The 17,502-nt window shown below is 44.1% G+C and overlaps 2 protein-coding genes across 3 annotated transcripts in view; one reads left to right on the top strand and one right to left on the bottom strand.

Annotated features, from left to right (window-relative positions):
- Nucleotides 1-2,220: 2,220 nt before the first annotated feature.
- RPL31 (ribosomal protein L31) lies at nucleotides 2,221-7,191 on the top strand. Its single transcript, XM_071430793.1, has 5 exons — nucleotides 2,221-2,337; nucleotides 2,934-3,050; nucleotides 4,474-4,599; nucleotides 6,553-6,665; nucleotides 7,126-7,191. Exons 2-5 carry the CDS (start codon nucleotides 2,944-2,946, stop codon nucleotides 7,155-7,157), a joined length of 378 nt encoding a protein of 125 aa, XP_071286894.1. The 5' UTR covers nucleotides 2,221-2,337; nucleotides 2,934-2,943; the 3' UTR covers nucleotides 7,158-7,191.
- A 533-nt stretch (nucleotides 7,192-7,724) lies between these two features.
- The window catches only part of TBC1D8 (TBC1 domain family member 8), a 49,256-nt gene continuing 39,478 nt past the window's right edge, over nucleotides 7,725-17,502 (bottom strand). For both annotated transcript variants that reach the window (XM_071430791.1, XM_071430792.1), the window contains exons 12-20: nucleotides 15,591-15,876; nucleotides 14,985-15,114; nucleotides 14,614-14,712; nucleotides 14,042-14,110; nucleotides 12,492-12,732; nucleotides 10,873-10,938; nucleotides 10,182-10,271; nucleotides 9,921-10,021; nucleotides 7,725-8,687 (exon numbers count right to left, since the gene is read on the bottom strand). In XM_071430791.1, coding sequence (XP_071286892.1) covers nucleotides 8,229-8,687; nucleotides 9,921-10,021; nucleotides 10,182-10,271; nucleotides 10,873-10,938; nucleotides 12,492-12,732; nucleotides 14,042-14,110; nucleotides 14,614-14,712; nucleotides 14,985-15,114; nucleotides 15,591-15,876 — 1,541 coding nt within the window. In that variant the 3' untranslated portion in view covers nucleotides 7,725-8,228. The remainder of the gene's footprint in view (nucleotides 8,688-9,920; nucleotides 10,022-10,181; nucleotides 10,272-10,872; nucleotides 10,939-12,491; nucleotides 12,733-14,041; nucleotides 14,111-14,613; nucleotides 14,713-14,984; nucleotides 15,115-15,590; nucleotides 15,877-17,502) is intronic.

Raw genomic sequence — 17,502 nt, 5'->3', positions numbered from 1 at the left:
CCTGTGACTGTTGAACTATGTGATTCACTTTAGACTTTTAATCTTAGCCACAGACTTGAATGGTGTCGGGCACCCAGTTAGCAATACCAAGTATTTTCCCTTGTAGTTTTTGTCATGGCATAGACACTGAGAATGAAAGCTCAGGAAGTTTTATTAGCTGCAAGTGAAGACAGCTCATTTTAAGCACCTTTAAAACTTTAAGCACCTTTGAAGACCTCAGGCAGCTTTGTACTTCCAACCAAAGAGTTTTATATTAGCACAAAACAGATGGTTTAAAGAACAGTTTGATTCAGCATAGGCCAGGGCTTTGACCCATGTCCACCTTCAGTGTATTAAGACACTGCTGTCCTGAGTTTTGGGGCACATCTCTTCTGGAATACTTGCCCTGTAGACAGTCTGGCTTCCACTTTAGCATCCTTGTGTAGGCTTCTTTTCGTGTTAAATTCAAATTGACTACAGGATGGAGCAGCCAAGGTACAGGCTTGCTTTCCCTCTGCAGACAGGGAGAAGCTCCAGCACAGATTGAGGTGGGTAACTGAACACAGGAATGTCTTCATTCCCCTCAGTAAGACTGAAAGGGGATGGCCCTCAGGGCAGCTTGCAGCCACTGGAGCCAGCATTAAGTTCAGCAAAGTGCACACATGGCCTTCCCTCCCTTATGTACCAAGGATCACATTAGCAGGGCCCACAGGTTCCTATGCCATATAGGAACAATAGAGATAACTGGGCTAGGAGCTGGAAATTGTGAAAGTAAGCTTTCATGGAAAGGAAAAAAGCTTATTTGCCCTGAGTTCTGAAAAAGCTAAAAATCTTCTAAAGAAAATTCATTGACAAAATTATCCCGATGCTTCAAGTGCAAGACTGGGTGGTAGCACTGATGGGTGCATGTGTATTTCAGTCCTTCATCCTTCATTGAGAGAAGATGAGGGAATCAAGTACTGGGTCTCTAAGAAAGCGTTTTTACTGCTAACTTTAGGTACCAGGGTGAATTAGCCTGCTCATCCCTTTAAATTCTTGCATTCAGTGAAGCAAGAGTGACCCCACCAGATGAAGATTAGAAAGCTAGATGTGAAAGTTTCACTCATTGTCTGAAGGAACCTCTCTCCTTCCATTAATGTAGACAAACCTAAGCAAAGGCCAGTTGGCTACGCTAGAGGCTGACTTCATAAATCCCAGACACTCCTGGGAAAGGAGTGGACAAACCTGTAAGCTCAAAGCTCATGCAGGAAGCTAATGAAGGAATAGGAGCACCTCAGAGGAAATACCTGTGGAAGAAGCAGCTGATGGATCTCAGCTACTATGACAGGAGACACAGGGAGGGGAAATTCCTTTAAGAATTTGTTCTACTCTCAGGGATTACAAACCCACATCTCTCCCAATTCCCAGTGGTATGTCCAAACCAAACTCAGCCTTGGAGCAAACACTAAACTTTCTAAAGCCAGTGGTGCTCTAAGCTGTTAACAGGGAGATGCTGTAAATAGCATGGGGTTGCCTTCTCCTGAGCTGGTTTAGTACATTGTTTGGAAGGATACAGACAGCTCACAAGAGCAGATTTACGTCAAGACTTAGTTTTTTGTGCTCTTCCCCATACACACATTCCGTTTTGGGATTATTGTCCTTGTTCTCTGTTGCAGACACAAGGCAATGCCAGTTCCCCTAACAGAGCTGGGCTGTTCTAGTTCATTATAGGCAAAACCCAGCTTGTCCCAGCATAATCCCCTCAGGTCAGGTCGGTTTTCTGGGCAGGCAGGGTGGTTACATCAGGCTCCTGCTCCACGCCGGGATGCCTCGGTTCTGTCACGGGAGCAAGAGCTCCAGATCTGCAAGAGGCACAATGCTCGCTGGAAGCACCACTGCGCCAAGCTGGGTTCCTCACACACCACTGCAAGGAAAAGGGAGAGACCCTACAGAGGAAGCGGACGGGCACCGAACGCCTCCGGTACGGGCACACCCTGACACCGGAGAACAGCCCCGGTACGGGCACACACTGACACCAGGGAACAGCCCCGGTACGGGCACACACCGACACCGCCCCAGAGAACACCCTCGGTACGGGCACACCCTGACACCGCCCCAGAGAACAGCCCCGGTACGGGCACACACTGACACCGGCCCCAGAGAACAGCCCCGGTACGGGCACACACTGACACCAGAGAACAGCCCCGGTACGGGCACACGCAGACACCACAGAACAGCCCCGGCCCGGGCACACCCAGACACCGCCCCCCGGGCCAGCCCCTCCCGCCGCCGGCGCAGTCGCTTCCCGGCCCCATCCCGGAAGCGCTCCTGTTTCCCAGCGTGCCCCGCGCGCTCCTTTCCGGCCGGTGCCCGGGCAGGGTGAGTGTGGGCCGCGGCCGCTCCCGCCGAATCCGCCTCCATCCGCCCCGCAGAGCCCGCGGCGCGGCGCCAGTGCGGCTCGGCCCGGCACGGGGGGCGGCCCGGCAAGGGGGGCACCGGCTGGGATCTCCCGGCGCGTCCGCGTTCGGCGAGAATGGGGCCTCTCTCCTGCCCTCCCCGGGCGGCCTGCGGGACTCATGGGACGGGGATACGGCCCGTGCTGTTGCCCCGGGAAGGAGCCGGTCTGGGCCCGTCATGTGCATCCCGGGACGGGCTGAGCTGCGCTCCTGGGTCGCCTTGCAGAGGGAGGGGGCTTGGGGCTGGCCAGGAGGCCGATGTTAGTGCGAGGTGGTCCAAGAGTCTCGGATGTGCTTCCTGCTCTTCTCGGGGAGATGGAAGTAAAGCATCTGTGGTGCTGGGAAGTTGCTGCGTGAAGCCTGCGACTGGTGCGACCCCGGGGGTTAATGGGGCTTGGGTTTAAGTTTCTGAATGTGAATGTGGGAGTTGTGCGGTTTGCAATGGGCTGGGGACGGCGGGAGGGAAGGGGACGGGCAAGGTGCGAGATGTGCGTCTGATGTGTGCGCGGTGCCTTTCAGCGTCGCTGAGATGGCTCCCGCAAAGAAAGGCGGCGAGAAGAAGAAGGGGCGCTCTGCCATCAACGAAGTAGTAACTCGGGAATACACCATCAACATTCACAAGCGGATCCATGGCGTGTAAGTTTTTTTTATCAGCGAAATTTGCCTTCTGTGAAGTGGCGTTTGGAAATGAGTTCGGTAGGTTTTAAAGAGCAGAGAAGGACTGTCCTTAAGAGTGTTGTGTTTGTGGTCCCTTGTGTTGTGCCTCTGTTGTGTCACGAGGAAGAAGCTCTGTACCTGTGCAGCCCCAGACTTCACTTGTGGCTTTCAGGAATAAGCCTGTTTCTGTGACTGTGAGTGTTCTGGGACTTAAGATAAAGTTAGATCAGTTTACTTCTGTGCACAGGTTGTCATTCTTTCCCAAGCAAATGCCTAAACTTCAGCCCACTGAGAAAGTTCCAGAAATTAAATACTGCTGTAGTCAAATTATTGGTTTAATGTTTATCACAGAATTGTGTGAGGTGTAAAATGGGATATGGTTCGTGTTAAAGGATATTTGTTGTGTGTAGGTAAGAGTAGCTTTTTGATTGACCAGATGCTGAAGCTCATGAAGCTGTAGTGGAGAGGTGCTTCAGAGGAAGCTGCAGTGCCCTTGCATTCTGTGTGTGTGCCTGCAAGCACATGGAAGACACCATCCAAATCCAAATAATTGGTGCAGTGGCTATCCTGGAATAGGAGAGAAATGAGGCAGTGGAGCATTGCAGAGCCGTGGCTGGGAATGGGAGGCAGTGGGGCTCTGGCAGTAAGATATTCTGGCCTTGCCTGTTGATTGGCACTTCATTCTGTTTTAATGCTGGTGATCCTGCTGTCCACCTTTCTTTTTGGGCATGATATGCTAGAGTGAAATGCTTTTTATTTAGTGCTTGTCTCACTGTGATCAAGTATCCACTTCCCATTTCTAGCACAAAGTATCAACAACAGCAGTGTGCACATAATATAACTGGATGTAACCGATTGTGGGACCTCGGGTACTACTGACACAGCCCCTGTCACAGTGTGGGTTTAATAAATACGGCAGAACACTCATGCTGCAGCTCTTACTTCTGCTGTGGATGCCCAGTCCTGCAGGACCTGGCCATAATGGGAATGGCACAGGCTGTACTGGGGGAGAAAAACAGTTCTGATGGTGGTGTTGGTGTAGTCCTGGTAGTGTAAAAGAAGGTAACCATCAGGTACTGTTCAGCAAAAGCTGATATTCAGAATAACATCAGTTTTGTTCTTCTGCTGTTTATTTCAATACCAATACAGTCATGGTTATGTTTATGTTACTGTTGTTGCACTGCTTTGATCATACGGGTTTTGTTCAGACCTGTGTCTGTGACATCTCTGATCTATTAAAGTTAGCATCTGCCTGCCAGGGTGAAGCTCTGGTCAGGCTGGTGCAGCTGTTTGCTGTTAAGCACAGTGCTTTGGGGGTTTTATGTTGGGAGAGCACATGCAACAAGTGTGTAGTGCTGACAGTGTCCTGAAATTAAAGAAATGGCTCTTGTGATTGTCCCAGGGGCTTCAAGAAGCGAGCACCACGCGCCCTCAAGGAAATCCGGAAATTTGCCATGAAGGAGATGGGTACTCCTGACGTCCGCATTGATACCCGACTGAACAAAGCAGTCTGGGCTAAAGGAATAAGGTGGGTTTTTGCAATTTTCTTTACTGGCTGAGGAAAAAACCAACATGAAGGATTAGGAAAAAACTGTATGCTTCTTGCAGTATTTGTGTTTTCTTTGCAAATGCTTCCTTCTTGTGGTGTACACACCAACCTAATCTGTCACCTCTGTGTTCTGGTCAGCTGTCCTGGCATATTTGTAACAAAGCTTTGGTAAACTCTGGGATTGAAAGAATTTCCTTCTACTTTCAATAAAAATAAAGCAAGGGAAAGAGGGAGTGCAGGTTTGGGGGTTGAGGGCAGGGAAGAGAAAGGATTGGGGTATTGTAATACTGTAGTACCTTGATCCCTGTTGCAGCAGATAGTTTTTATAAACCTGACCTTTCAGTGATAACTACAGTCACAGGTTGAGTGGGATTTGTGCAGTGTTGCTAAACAGGATTAGGTTTTGAAGCATGCTGAACAAATGCTGCACAAAAGGAAGTGTATTTTCAACAGGACCATTCATCTTTTCTTGAAAGTACAAATAAGTAAGTAGTTTGGGGACCAAAAACTGCAACTTCTGTTAAATCACTGCTACCAAGGCAGCTGATATGACATGTGTAAAGTGGTCCAGTAGAACTCCCGTGGGGAGTGGGACCTCTTAAACTGTAATAAAAGGTGAACTGATCTGGATTGATTCTTTCAGATGCACATGGGTTTAAACCACGTCTTCTGGGAGTTAGATCCCTAAGTCTGGTCTATGACATCCATAGAATGCTTTGCCTGGCATCATGTGGCCAACCATTCCTTGAAAAGAGGATGAGACTGAGTTACTGGGTCTTACAGGTAGGGGTTCTGTGTCCTCCCTGTTAAACTGCCCAGTTCATGGGGAGTGACAGTGGAACCAGGAGACAGCACACATAACCCCAGAGCTTTGTAGTGAGGCTGCTAACCAAGACTCCCTCATATTGACTGGTGCAAGTGCAGTCTGTGGAGCAAGGAGTCACCACATGAGTGAATCTGCAGTTTTTACTAGTTAGAATACATAATGTATGCAAAGTAAGGTATCTTCCTCTGGAAGGATCAGCAGAGACTAAAATCACCATGTTGGCTGGTATGGTAGTCAATGATATACATAAATTAGTGAAAAATGCTTTTGATTTTGACAGGAAGGGAATAAAGCAAAGCCAGTTGCTGTGTCTTAAATGCTATGTCCACCTGATGTAATAAGTATGTTCTTGAAAAGGCTGTTCTTGCAGCAGGGAGGAGGAGCAGGTTCCTTCTCATAGTACTCTGAGCAGGACTTTCCTAAAATCTTGAGTTCAGTGTGGCAGGTTATGTGGAAAATGGTGTGGAGAAAAAATTCTGCACCTCCCCTCAGAGCATGTTTTGGGCATTATTAGGCGAGGACACTAAGCTGTGATTTGCCTATTACGAACAAAATCATTAAACAATTTAGTTAATGATTCCATGGGCTTTGTGAGGAAGAAATGATGATCAGTTTTGTGCCCTTAAGTAAGATCTTGGTTCAGGCTTGATGCTCACTAGAATTTCCACAGCTTCTGGCATAAAGATAGGCAATACTCTTGAGTTTTGACAGAAGTCTTGGGCTTTCAGGGTGGATTGTTGGGCTTTTTCCTCACTATTTTATATTGTAGTAAGAAATGCTTGTTACTAACAGCTGCTTGCTGGTCATGTTCACTTGATGATCATCTTCAAGGTGTATTTCCTCAGTAGTGGACTGATGATGCACTTCTGACTTTATGCTCCTACTGGACTATGAATTTATCTTACTCAAGGCTCAGTTTAATCTTACCTGCTAACTTGAATAAAACCAAGCAAAACAAACAAAACAGAGCTCCTCTAAGGCAAACAATACAGTCTCTTAAGGTACAAGATCTTGCTCTTGGTATGATGCTGAGAAAGAACTTTCATAGGAATACATGGGTTTCAGTACACACTTCACTGCAAATTAATCTGCCATCTTCATTTCAGGAATGTTCCTTACCGTATCCGTGTGCGTTTGTCCAGAAAGCGCAACGAGGACGAGGATTCACCCAACAAGCTGTACACCCTGGTTACCTATGTACCAGTCACAACATTCAAAGGTAAGGAAGGTTCATGCATCTCTCCCATGCCATGTCTCTGAACAAGAAGCAAAGCTCGTCCTGCTGTGCAAAATTCAGACGAAAAGCATGCTGCAAGAGTCAAACCACGGGCTTAACCTCGCTTTGCTGTAGGGAACAGGACTCCCTGATCCACATTAAAAAGGAGTGAAATGATCATGTAAATTTTGAGAGATTGAAAAACACAGGCCATAGTCACTAGGGTAGTTACTAAGCCCATCCTCTGATGTTAAAACCCAGACAGGTTAAGCCCTCTCTGCTTGTCATCTGATAAAAATCAATTCTGTAAATGCAACTAAGTTTTTGTTATAGCATTTGCAGAAATACTTGTCTATATAGTTTGCTCTTCCAGAAGTAGATCAGCAGACTACCCTAGAAAATGTAGGTGTTCTTTCTTGGGAAGACTTCCATATATATGACAGGTGGTGGTCTTGTTTTGCAGGTCTACAGACAGTCAATGTGGATGAAAATTAAATGGATTTCCATTACAATAAAAATATAAAATATATTCTTCAATTGTTTTTTTTTATTGTCTAATCTTTTCAAGCTCTCAACTGTGAAGCATTGAGTTGAACAGGTACCAGTCTTTAAAATATCTTGCTTTCTTTGAATTTGAACATAAAGGTGTAATGGTCTTAATTAGATACAATAGATTTCCATTACTTGTGAATGGAATAAAGAGATTCAAATGTTCTTTGTGGGTGGCAGAGTTGTGCTAGGTTTGTTTTGTTCTGGGTATTAAAGAGCCTTTACCACGGGTATTTTAAATTAAGTTCAGTTTGTTTAAAAACAAAACAAGAAAAACTCAACCAAAACTGCTAGATCAATATTTCATGTATGTAATCTCATGTGGATGATGTGCCCCACTGGCCTCTTAGGCAGACTCAGTAGGCTTCTCCCAAAGCAGCTCTGTGTACAACATAAAACCAGGGTTTTGATTAGTGAAATAATTGTGATCATGCTACCCCAGGGTATTTGTTGGAAGCAGTGGGAACTAAAGGCACTTAGCTTCCCTAAACCAGTAAATACTGTCAATGCCAGTCTTGTACAAAAAGGGTTTATTGAAAAGTGCATGTTTTCACAGACCAACATCAGAAGCACAGTCCATGTACACTTAACATTTCAGCAAGACATAAAAATTGGAATACAATCAAATATATTAAAATAGTTTCAATTACCAGCATTGAAACAGTTTTCAGTATTAGTGCAAAAAAAGGCAACCGAAACAAACTGGACAGCAGATGATGAGTGTTTTCCCCTGCTTAAAACAAGAAAGACAACTGGAGCCAGCCTCTGCTCTCCCAATGCACAAGAGGGCTTCAGTTCTTCACACTGTAGACAGATGTTTCCTTTTACATTCAGAACAAGAACATAATAAGTCAATGGCACAAAACAAACCTACACACCCTTTTAGCTTTTAAAGCTCTTAAACTGAAAACCACAGACCAACAAATTGGATACCAGAAGTCCACTGCCAACTGAAAGCCTTTTACAGCATGTCCTTTGGCATAATTTCAGTGCATTTCATTTCTGATATATTTGCTGCTACTGCATGCTTGGTTTTGCATGTTCACTCCGTGACTGGCAGCTCATTCCATTTGTTCTGAGACTGTATTGGTTTAGCTTTGCATTCTCAAGCTTTGGTTTCAGTTCTAAGGGTTTTTCAAAGAAGTTAACTAATGATTGTTCAGTCAAGAGGGAGGCTAAAATATGTTCAAAAGAGACAGTCCAGTCCCCTTCAGTCACAGGTGAAGGTTGAGAGTCTTTGTGAGGGCTCTTCACAGTGTCAGTAAAAACAGCATCCTGGTCAGAAGCAGAGGCCTCGGGCTGCAAGTCCTCGGTGAACTCGTCTGAGCCGCTCCCCAGGCTGATGCTCCTCTGTCCTACTTCTCCAATCTGAAGTAACAGTGTGGTCACAGTGGCAATGGCTTGATACAAATCATTCTCCTCTGGATCTTCATGAAACATGCTATACAACGTTTTGCAGAACTGAATGAACTCCTTCTGTAAAAGGATGAAAAACCAGCATCAGAGTCCTGAACAGCCACGCTGAGGATCACTGCAGAAGTCAGACAGGGCACAGGAGTGCAAAGGCAGGTGGAAAGCTGTGTACATTTATATGTTCTTTTATAACTTCTGCCTGCTTTTAAAAACTGTTAGAGAAAGGATTTCAACCCCCAGTGGTGCTAGGAAACCCTGTGCTGAAATCAAAAAGGGAAGAGGGCAGTGAAGTATTTTGATGCCCTGATGAAGGAAATCAGGACCCGCCAGATGATCCACAGGCAAGTGAGAGACAAGGCAAGGGAAAATCCCCTGTTGGTGGCTGCTACACAGAGTGGGTTACAACCAAAGTAGCCATCCACAGGCCTGCAGGCAAGCTTCCCTTCTGTTTCTCTCCCCTCTTTCTCAGCTTTTCTACAACAATTCAGATATCTTCCCTGCCCAGCTCCTTTTGTCTCTGCCTTGCTCACCCATTTCAGGTGGTTATCAGAGGATGTCTCCATATATCCTGTCAGGAGAGTTGTGAGCCCTCAGGAAATGATGCCTTGATGAGATCATGAGCCCCTGCAGAGCTGACAGGCTAGGTACATGCCACCCATTTAAAACTTCATTTGGCAACACAAGCACAGAAGGGATTCTGGGGGCAGTCCCATCTTTCTTTGTGCACATCTGTACATTTGTTTTATTAGCATGAGGCCTTTTCCCTCCAGTAGCTTTCCTTATGCCAACAACACAGAAAGCTACTGGCATTAGGAGACAGATGGTAAGACTGTGACAGCCTTCAGCTGTCTTCCTGCAGTTCTACTCAGTGTTTGGCTAAGACAGGGCAAGTTCCAGGTGTGGTGGACTAAGAAGTTACTGCTTAGGTGCAGAGGAGGTATGGAAAAACAATAAAAATGTGCATTCTAGGGAATTCTTTGGCTTAGGAGGACGCCTTTTTCCAGCCTGCATAAGCCTGTTTGCTTGCAGGTTCTGCTGCAGGTGAGGGTGACTCTGAAATTCTATTCACCAGCCAGTCTAAGCATAGGGAACTATTAGGAAGGTAGTTTTTTGAAAGTGAAAGTTTTTAAGCACCTGCTCCCTGAATCAGAGGAGCCCAATCCTCAATGCCTAAAGGACTGAATCCAAGTTCAGTTGTACTGCAGTTATACTTCATGAGAGAGAGCCAAACGAATTCAATAATTTCATTTTGAGTACACTTCTTTAAAAACAGAGTACAGCCTTTAAGGTACATACCTGGCTCATTTTTGGCAATTCTTTTTCAGTTTTAGTATCCTTTTCTTTGGCTAGATCCTTCAGCATCTGCTTCAATTGCTTTTGGTAATCTACTGCATCACCTTTTTTGGAGTAGACATAAACAGGATAATTAATTTTCAAGTCACTGGAGTAAATTTACATTTCAAAGTAAACCCAGAGAGCAGAGATAACATGGTAGGGATCACAAGTGGAAAGTTGGTTATCTCATGCACTCACATGAGAGAGCCATTCTGGACATACCATTTGCTTTTCCAATGACCAGTGGTCTTGATGTTGACAGCAAAGGATTCTTTAATGGTGACTGGCTGTCTCGTTCATTTTCTGTGAGAGCTATCCAAGAAATGTGACAAATTTAATCCTTTGAATTAGACATAACGGTTAGTTTTCTAAAATTTGCATACTTGATGAAAGTGAACTAATTGTGCAAAGATGTTTTGCAAACGCTTTCAAGGAACGAAACTAAATGATACTGTAAAATGTTCCTGTAAGACAGGTGCTGCACTTGGAAGCTTGCCAAGAACTGCACATTTAATTAAAAACTTTGCACAGAGGAACTACCACAGAATTTTGTCACCTAATCAAAACTGGATCAAGATATACAAGGAGATGTCTAGTGTCCATGGAGTACAAGCCACTCAAAAGTGTTATTTCAGTTCGTATTTTGTCTGTAAGTAACCATATAATTGGCTGCAAAAGATCTCTGAATGCAACAGATGTGTGAGCTTTGACATTGTAATCTATGCATTTCACCCAAAAAGGTTCCATTTGTAATTAATAGAGTAATGTGTAAAATGCAGTGAGTGAAACTACAAATCCTGTATGCTCCAAGCTGGAAGGAAGCAAGATGGGGTTCTTCATTAAGCAGCTTTTTCCCAAAAGCAAGAGATTTTTTTGGGAAACGGAGTTATTAATTTCCTTTCAGATTTCTTACCTGGTGGGATATGCAGCTTATAAAGTAACTTTATCTTTTCATTCATTTCTCCATTATACATAACATCTGCAAGGAAAATGAAGAGCAAAAAGGAAGTGAACCAGAGCATTTACTTCCACGGTTTAAAATAAATCAGGTATGTCTCTGTGCACAAAGGACAATTGTTTACATGGACAATAAACATATGGCCAGTGTATAACTTCAGGTTGTGCCTGTCAATGAGGAACAGCAGGTGACAGCCATCTGTTTGGTCTTTGTTCTTGTGAAACAGAGTGGGAGCACCTCACCCTATGGAGCTTCAGCATCATTTAAAAAGACCAAGGAGGGTGGCAGGGAATCTAGTAAAGGCTGTTTGCTGCCACAGGTTTACAGAAATGTGAGAGGGGGGAGACAGATAATGTTGGGGACATCATACATATTCATATGTATGATATTCTTACATATTCTTAGTATTTCTCCCCTTCAGCCCTTACTGCTGTTCTATAGGGTAAGCCCAAAGTAAGTAACTATTTCAAATGTAATATAATTCATATTTTCAATAACCAGTAAAAATTAGATTCTAAACTTTCAAATGCACTCAAATACTGTGGAAAACTTTTAATTTAAAGTTGTATCCCTCTAAGAATCAAATAAAAAGAGAATACAGGGTGCCTTAGTGTTCACATTAAAAAAAATGTAAAAATCCTAAGTGCAAAGAATACAAAATCACTGATTTTTACTGAAGCTTTGAATTTCATTTTTTTCCACTTGAGGTCAGACATCAGTTGAGATCTGCCACTTTCTCTTCAGCCAGATTTTGGACAGGCAGTTTTACCTATTGGGACAGCTGGTGGTCTCAAGACCAACCCTAGCACAGCCCACAGATTGCTGGCCAGATTTTTTTTGTTCTGCTTACTGCCAACATGCAAGGCAGGCAGCAGTCAGCTGTGTAAGGTTAAGCCTCCAAGAAGCAGTTTCAAAGAGCTACATTGAGATTTCAGAGGTATACTCAGAGAGTAACAACTCAGTAGAGAGGATTTCCCAGCATTCTGTGCAGACCCAAGTGTAATTCTTCACTCATACAAGATTTTCAATAAAATTACTATTGTCTGAGAAATCAAATATTCTAATACAACATTCAATCACACTCTCAGGCTGTCTTTTAAATCAAATTGACTTCAGATGATTGAAACACAAAAAATTAGTAAAGGTCACTGATACAGGTAATTACATGTAGGGGGATAGAATATAAGAAAAAGATAGTGCAGAAAGTAATCTAACCCCTAAGGAGTTGCAGCTGGGCCAGTTATCAAAGATTAGGACAGGCCTGACTTTAACAGGCCACAGCTCTAAGCAATGAGAAGAGTGCTATAAAAGAGTGGGTGGCTGGGTGAGAGGGGAACTGGAGTCAGTTGGCTCCTTTGTGAAGAAGAAAGAGTCAGTGCTCGGAGGAGCTGCCCATGAGAAATACCAAGAAGGGATGGAACCTTAGCGATAAGGAGACAGCAGTATGGAACCCCTGCAGTAAGATGACAACAATTACAGGCCCTAGGAACCATCCTCTGTGCCAGTTACGTGGCATTTCACCTCTGCTGTCTCCCCCTTGCTGCCCCCAGCTCTGCCCCCAGCCCGGCTGATACCCAAGCAGCTGGCGAGCGCCTTGAACTCGATGAGCTGGTCCATGTTGTCATCCAGCAGGCGGAAGGTCCTGTGGGCCAGCAGCTCGGTGTGCTCCCCGCAGGTCCAGGGCGAGAGCAGGCGGTAGAGGCTGGCGAACTGCTGGGCGTCGATGCGGTACTGCTCGGCGTACGGCCGGCTGGGGTCGTGGCGCTCCGGCACCGCGCTGCCGCCCGCCCAGTAGCACCTGAGCAGGTGCTCCCTCTAGGAGAGATGGACACACACAGAGGTTGTTGTGGGGCACGGCAGCAGAAAAAGGCATTCACACCAAACTGCACTGGAATGTGCTCAAAATTCGCTCTGCAAGATGTCATAGTGATACCAAGATCACTCCTGTGTGAAAAAGCAAATCTTTTATCAGGGCAGCCAGCCACTCTCACAATTTCCAGTGGATAATTAATAAATATGAAGGGAGACAGGGCAGATTCTTGAAAAAAAAAAAAATCACTGCGGGCTACTGAAACTCTGTTTAATTGCATTTGACCCAGGATGTTCCTTAGCAGCCAAAGATACAGAGGGTCACCTCTGTAAAAAATATGGAGTAAGCGTAGGCTTGACCTGCTCATTTATTGTCTCTCAGACCTCGCCATTTGGATACTGTAGCATTAGTCTTCTGTTAGGGACAGGCAAAACAAAGAGTCTCAACAAAGCAAGATGTCCCTGGGAGAGCAAGGGAAATAACAAAAAGGACCCACTACCAGAAAATGAAATCAGGGGAAGCTAGTCAAAGATCAAAACCAGCAGTGAGGAGCAGGAGGGAAGCACTGAAGAACAAGCCCCAGCAGCATCATCTTACAACCACTAATGGAGGCAGGATACAGCTGCTCTTGGTGACCAAGCTGTGTAACACTAACAACACACCACAGTCATATTCTCAGTATTTATGGCTATGAACACAGAAGAAATGGTCCATTAAGGGAAATAATTACAGCTTGGACCTCTAAATCAAGTATAGTTGTACAAGCATAGATGTCCCTGTCTCCAACTTAATTGTGTGTTTTATCAAACATCAACTTGACAGAAAGGAAATGAAACTGCTTTTAGTTAAAAAAAAAAAAAAAGAAAAACAAACCTGTAAGAAAATTTGGAACAAATGGCAAGGACACAAGGTTGTGGGGTTTGGGATTCTTTCCCCCCATGGAGAAGAGAGTCTGCCTTTAAAGAGCATTTAGAGAACAGGATTTAAAAGCACTGCCAAGTTCCCAATGAGCACAGCTACATAATGTTTAATTTATTCTGCATGTGAAAGTTAACAGAAGCTAGCTTGTCAGGGACCATTTCCAAGCAGAAAGTTAGAAAGGATCTCAGGAGCAGTTCTCTGAACAATCAGTACACTACTGTTCCTCTTTAACAACTGCACAACCACAGAAAGGACAAAATGGCAGGATCCCACCCAGGGAGCACAGCCCAGGCAGAGGACGGGAGGTCAGTGCTGCACTGCCAAGCAACAGCTGGAAGTTATGCCCAAAGAAGCCTCAATGAGGTGCATCCCCTGCTTTTCAGGGAGACCAACCTTGAACAAGTCATACAATTCCTCTAAATCTTCAGGAAGAATTGAAACATCTGGGATGACAACTCGGAGCTTAAAAAGAAAGAAAATCATGTTAGTGACATCACTGACATGGGCAGACTCACGAGCTGTCCTTAGGTGGAACAGCTGAAAACCACTATTAAAAAAATCTTTGTGCTGTTTCCCCCTTCTTTAGGTTCACCAGTTGGACAGATCCATGAAAAGAGAAATCCCTCAAGGGCTATTAGAAACAAAGACAGGAAGTCCCTAAGCTACAGGCCACAGAGGCTGGGGAGGCATCGCATGGTGCTGTCTCTCCTCTTCCCAGGCATCTGCCACAGTCACAGATAAGGTGCTGGGCTGGACAGTCCTGCAGCTGTTCAGAACTTTAAAGCCACCCTAAACTACAATAATGCACATGGCTGCCAAAGAAGAACCACCAGCATCCCAGGAAAGAGCTTTTTGCAGAGTCAGCAATGATTTTTCAAGACCTGGTGGCCCCTTTTTAAAAACTAAACCTGTGTGTCTCCAGAGGCAATGCTGAGCTACCTCAGACAGAGCAATATCCTGCTCACCACGTTCTGCTTGGTTGTATCTTCATGGCTCTGCAGGACACGGATCCGGTGTTTGTAGCGCATGTGCTCTATCTGTTCCACAGAGTGGTCTCCAAATTTCTGTAAGAGAGGAACAGAAGTTTATTATTTGTGTTTTATGATACCTCTATTAATTGGAAATACACTTTTAAAGTGCAGTGAGACCTTGAAGAAAAAGCATACATAGTCTCTAATTAATCTAAGTACTCATACTACACCTAGTCTTGTGCATGAGAGCACTTCAGTCATGGAGTCTTCAAAGATGTGTATTAACTTTCAAAGCATCTAAAGTGAATCAAACCTTCTTTAAAATTCTAACTTAACTGACTAGTAGGTACAAAGAATTCTTTTACCTCATAGGAGTCATGAATCAGGTTTGCTATTTCAGTCACTGGAGAGGGTTCCTGGTCGTCACTGAAGAATGCATGGTGATTACCAATAGGTGGCAGAGGGCTTTCCTCGTTTTTGACATGCTCTAAAAACCTGAAGAGAGGAAATGTATAAGAACACACTGTGCTCTGTGCTCTTCTCAATTCAAATAGGCAAATAAGTCTTATGGCTCAGATTTAGAAATAAATTGATTTTTGGGCAAGCTAGACTTTTCAAAAATGCCTTTGTGATTACTCATCTGAGGAACAGTAAGCCAGCCAAATGACTAAATGCTGCCCAAGGAAGAAAACTTCTGTCTCCTTGAAGTCTGGAGCAGGAAGCCTGTCAGTCCAGGGAAGGCACGGAGAGCAGCAGTAAATATTGTACGCTGACGCAGGAGATGCAGGTCTCGGAGTGCCAGGAAATTTCACAGGACATCTTGTCCAACGTGCAAAGCCATTGTTTAAGGCAGACACTGCGACAGCAGCAGCAGCAGGGTGACACAGAAGGGCCCTGGTGCCTACTGAGCAATGCCTTTGTTTTAGGGCAGAAGAGCCTGAGATGAAAGCAGCACTCCTGTGTGGCCATACCTGCTCAGGATCATCAGGGCCTGCCCATCATCCTTGCTGTTACACAGATCCACAGCGTTGGCTTCCAGTATGGCCAAGCCCAGCTGGAAAATGGCTTTGATGCCATCATAGAAGAAGCAGTCCACAACATTCACAGCACTTTCCAAGGGCATGATGCTAAGGAAAAGGGTAAGGAACCAGGAAAGAGAGATGGAAGCTAGGGCTGTCAGATCCTTCATATGTTCAGCCAGCTCTGGAAGTTGCTCTTTTATAAGCTCTTCAAACACTGACTGGTCTACCTGAGCACCTACAAGTTACAAAGGAACAGCATTAGTCAGGACTGACACAGGAAAAAATTATTTTTAAGCTAATCACTGCTGTCAACCGTTAACTGCAAGACTTTCTTAAAATTTAAACAGGCAAGGTACACACACATCTACAATGAAAAATGCCATTATCCTCCTGCTGCCCAACCCTTGTGTCCATAAACCTTACTGTACAACTTTCTGCAAAAAGTGTGTTAATTCTCCTAAGTGCCTTTAGGGTGCAATGAAATAGCAATAGCAGCAGCTGTTGGTCTTGGCTACAAAAGCACATAATAATTAAGTGCTAGCAAAAGCAATCTTAAAGCATTTATTGCTCCACTTGGGATGTATGCAGTAAAAATAAGACAGTACACATTCCTCTCTGATGTATGTACTCAAGGAAGTGGGCAGCAAAGATTTTGCTCTAACTGAGAAAATGTAGGATGGAAGTCCAGATATACCTACACACACCAGGCAGGAAGAATAATATTTACAGGAAAGTACACGCACACATACAAATATATACTTACAAGCATATGTATCTACACACAAAGAACAAAAGATTTCTGCAATGCCCAGATAAAAGACTCCCTAACTGTCCCAACCAGTCTTTCCAAAGGAGCAGATCTGGGCCCTGGTTTATCTACTAGTTCAGTTTTGCTTTGTCAGCAGCTGTTACAGAATGAATGTAGTTTCTTCTCAATGAAGTAGACTGTGTCTACAAACCAAATTTGCCACATCAGGACTTTGACCAAAGACACCGCAAGTTAAAAATATTCCTGAATACAAAATACAGTTAGCTTTTCAATTATTTTGTCTTTCTTTTCAAGTTATTTAATTTCTTTCTTACAGTCCATATTCTGCTAATATTAGGACACAATTTTAATTGCTGAAACATATATATCCCTAGCACTCAAAACTTCTGTTGCTCAAAAGCGGAATATAACCTGGACAATTTGTGGCAGAGAGCCAGCATCTTTTGGCTTTGCATCCAAATCATAGGAAAAAAAATAGCTATGACATTTCTCTGTCTTAGAACCTTTCACATCAGGCCAAAAGAGCTTCTGCTGGTGAGTGAACAAACATTACAGCACCACAAATCAAAAATAAAAGCCCATGGACATCCAAAAAGCTTTTGAGAAACACATCAAGCATGATGCTTTGAAGAAAAAGCCTCCTGTAAGATTGAAGAAAAGGAGAAAAACGGACTGGAGTTACTCAACAGAGGGCAATTTTTGTTTGGGTTTTTTTAATAAGATTAATGCAAACAATTTAATAGCCATCGTTAACACAGACCCAAAAAACAGAGCTGGATTTAGAGGTATTTGAAGGAAGCCAGAGACAGATAGGCAAGACACATATAAATAGATCATTCCAGACTTAGAGACAGCACGAGCAAAACCAGAGCTTTAAAAGGAACATGCAACACTTCCCAGATCTTTCACAGACCTTCTTATAAAAAGTGCTGCCACTGTAGATGAAAGTCAAACAGTTTATTAAAATGAACTTTTCTGTCTATTTTTTCATATGTTTTCATTTTTCATGAAATCTGAACAAATGAATCTGTATTACAGCATGAGACCATAATGAGGTAGGAAAATACCATGAGGTAGGGCATGCATTTGAAA

Source organism: Agelaius tricolor, unplaced genomic scaffold, assembly GCF_023055355.1.
Source record: "Agelaius tricolor isolate 1412-34295 unplaced genomic scaffold, bAgeTri1.0.p SCAF_7, whole genome shotgun sequence".
Taxonomy (NCBI): Eukaryota; Metazoa; Chordata; class Aves; order Passeriformes; family Icteridae; genus Agelaius; species Agelaius tricolor.
The sequence above is the reverse complement of the archived record's forward strand: the minus strand, read 5'-3'. Positions and strand labels throughout refer to the sequence as shown.

Bases quoted from the DNA above. Each gene is read 5' to 3' on its own strand.
- RPL31 (XM_071430793.1), top strand. From the start codon at position 2,944: ATGGCTCCCGCAAAGAAAGGCGGCGAGAAGAAGAAGGGGCGCTCTGCC. The intron at 4,600-6,552 runs GTGGGTTTTTGC...TCTTCATTTCAG, and splicing joins GTCTGGGCTAAAGGAATAAG to GAATGTTCCTTACCGTATCC. The intron at 6,666-7,125 runs GTAAGGAAGGTT...CTTGTTTTGCAG, and splicing joins ACCAGTCACAACATTCAAAG to GTCTACAGACAGTCAATGTG.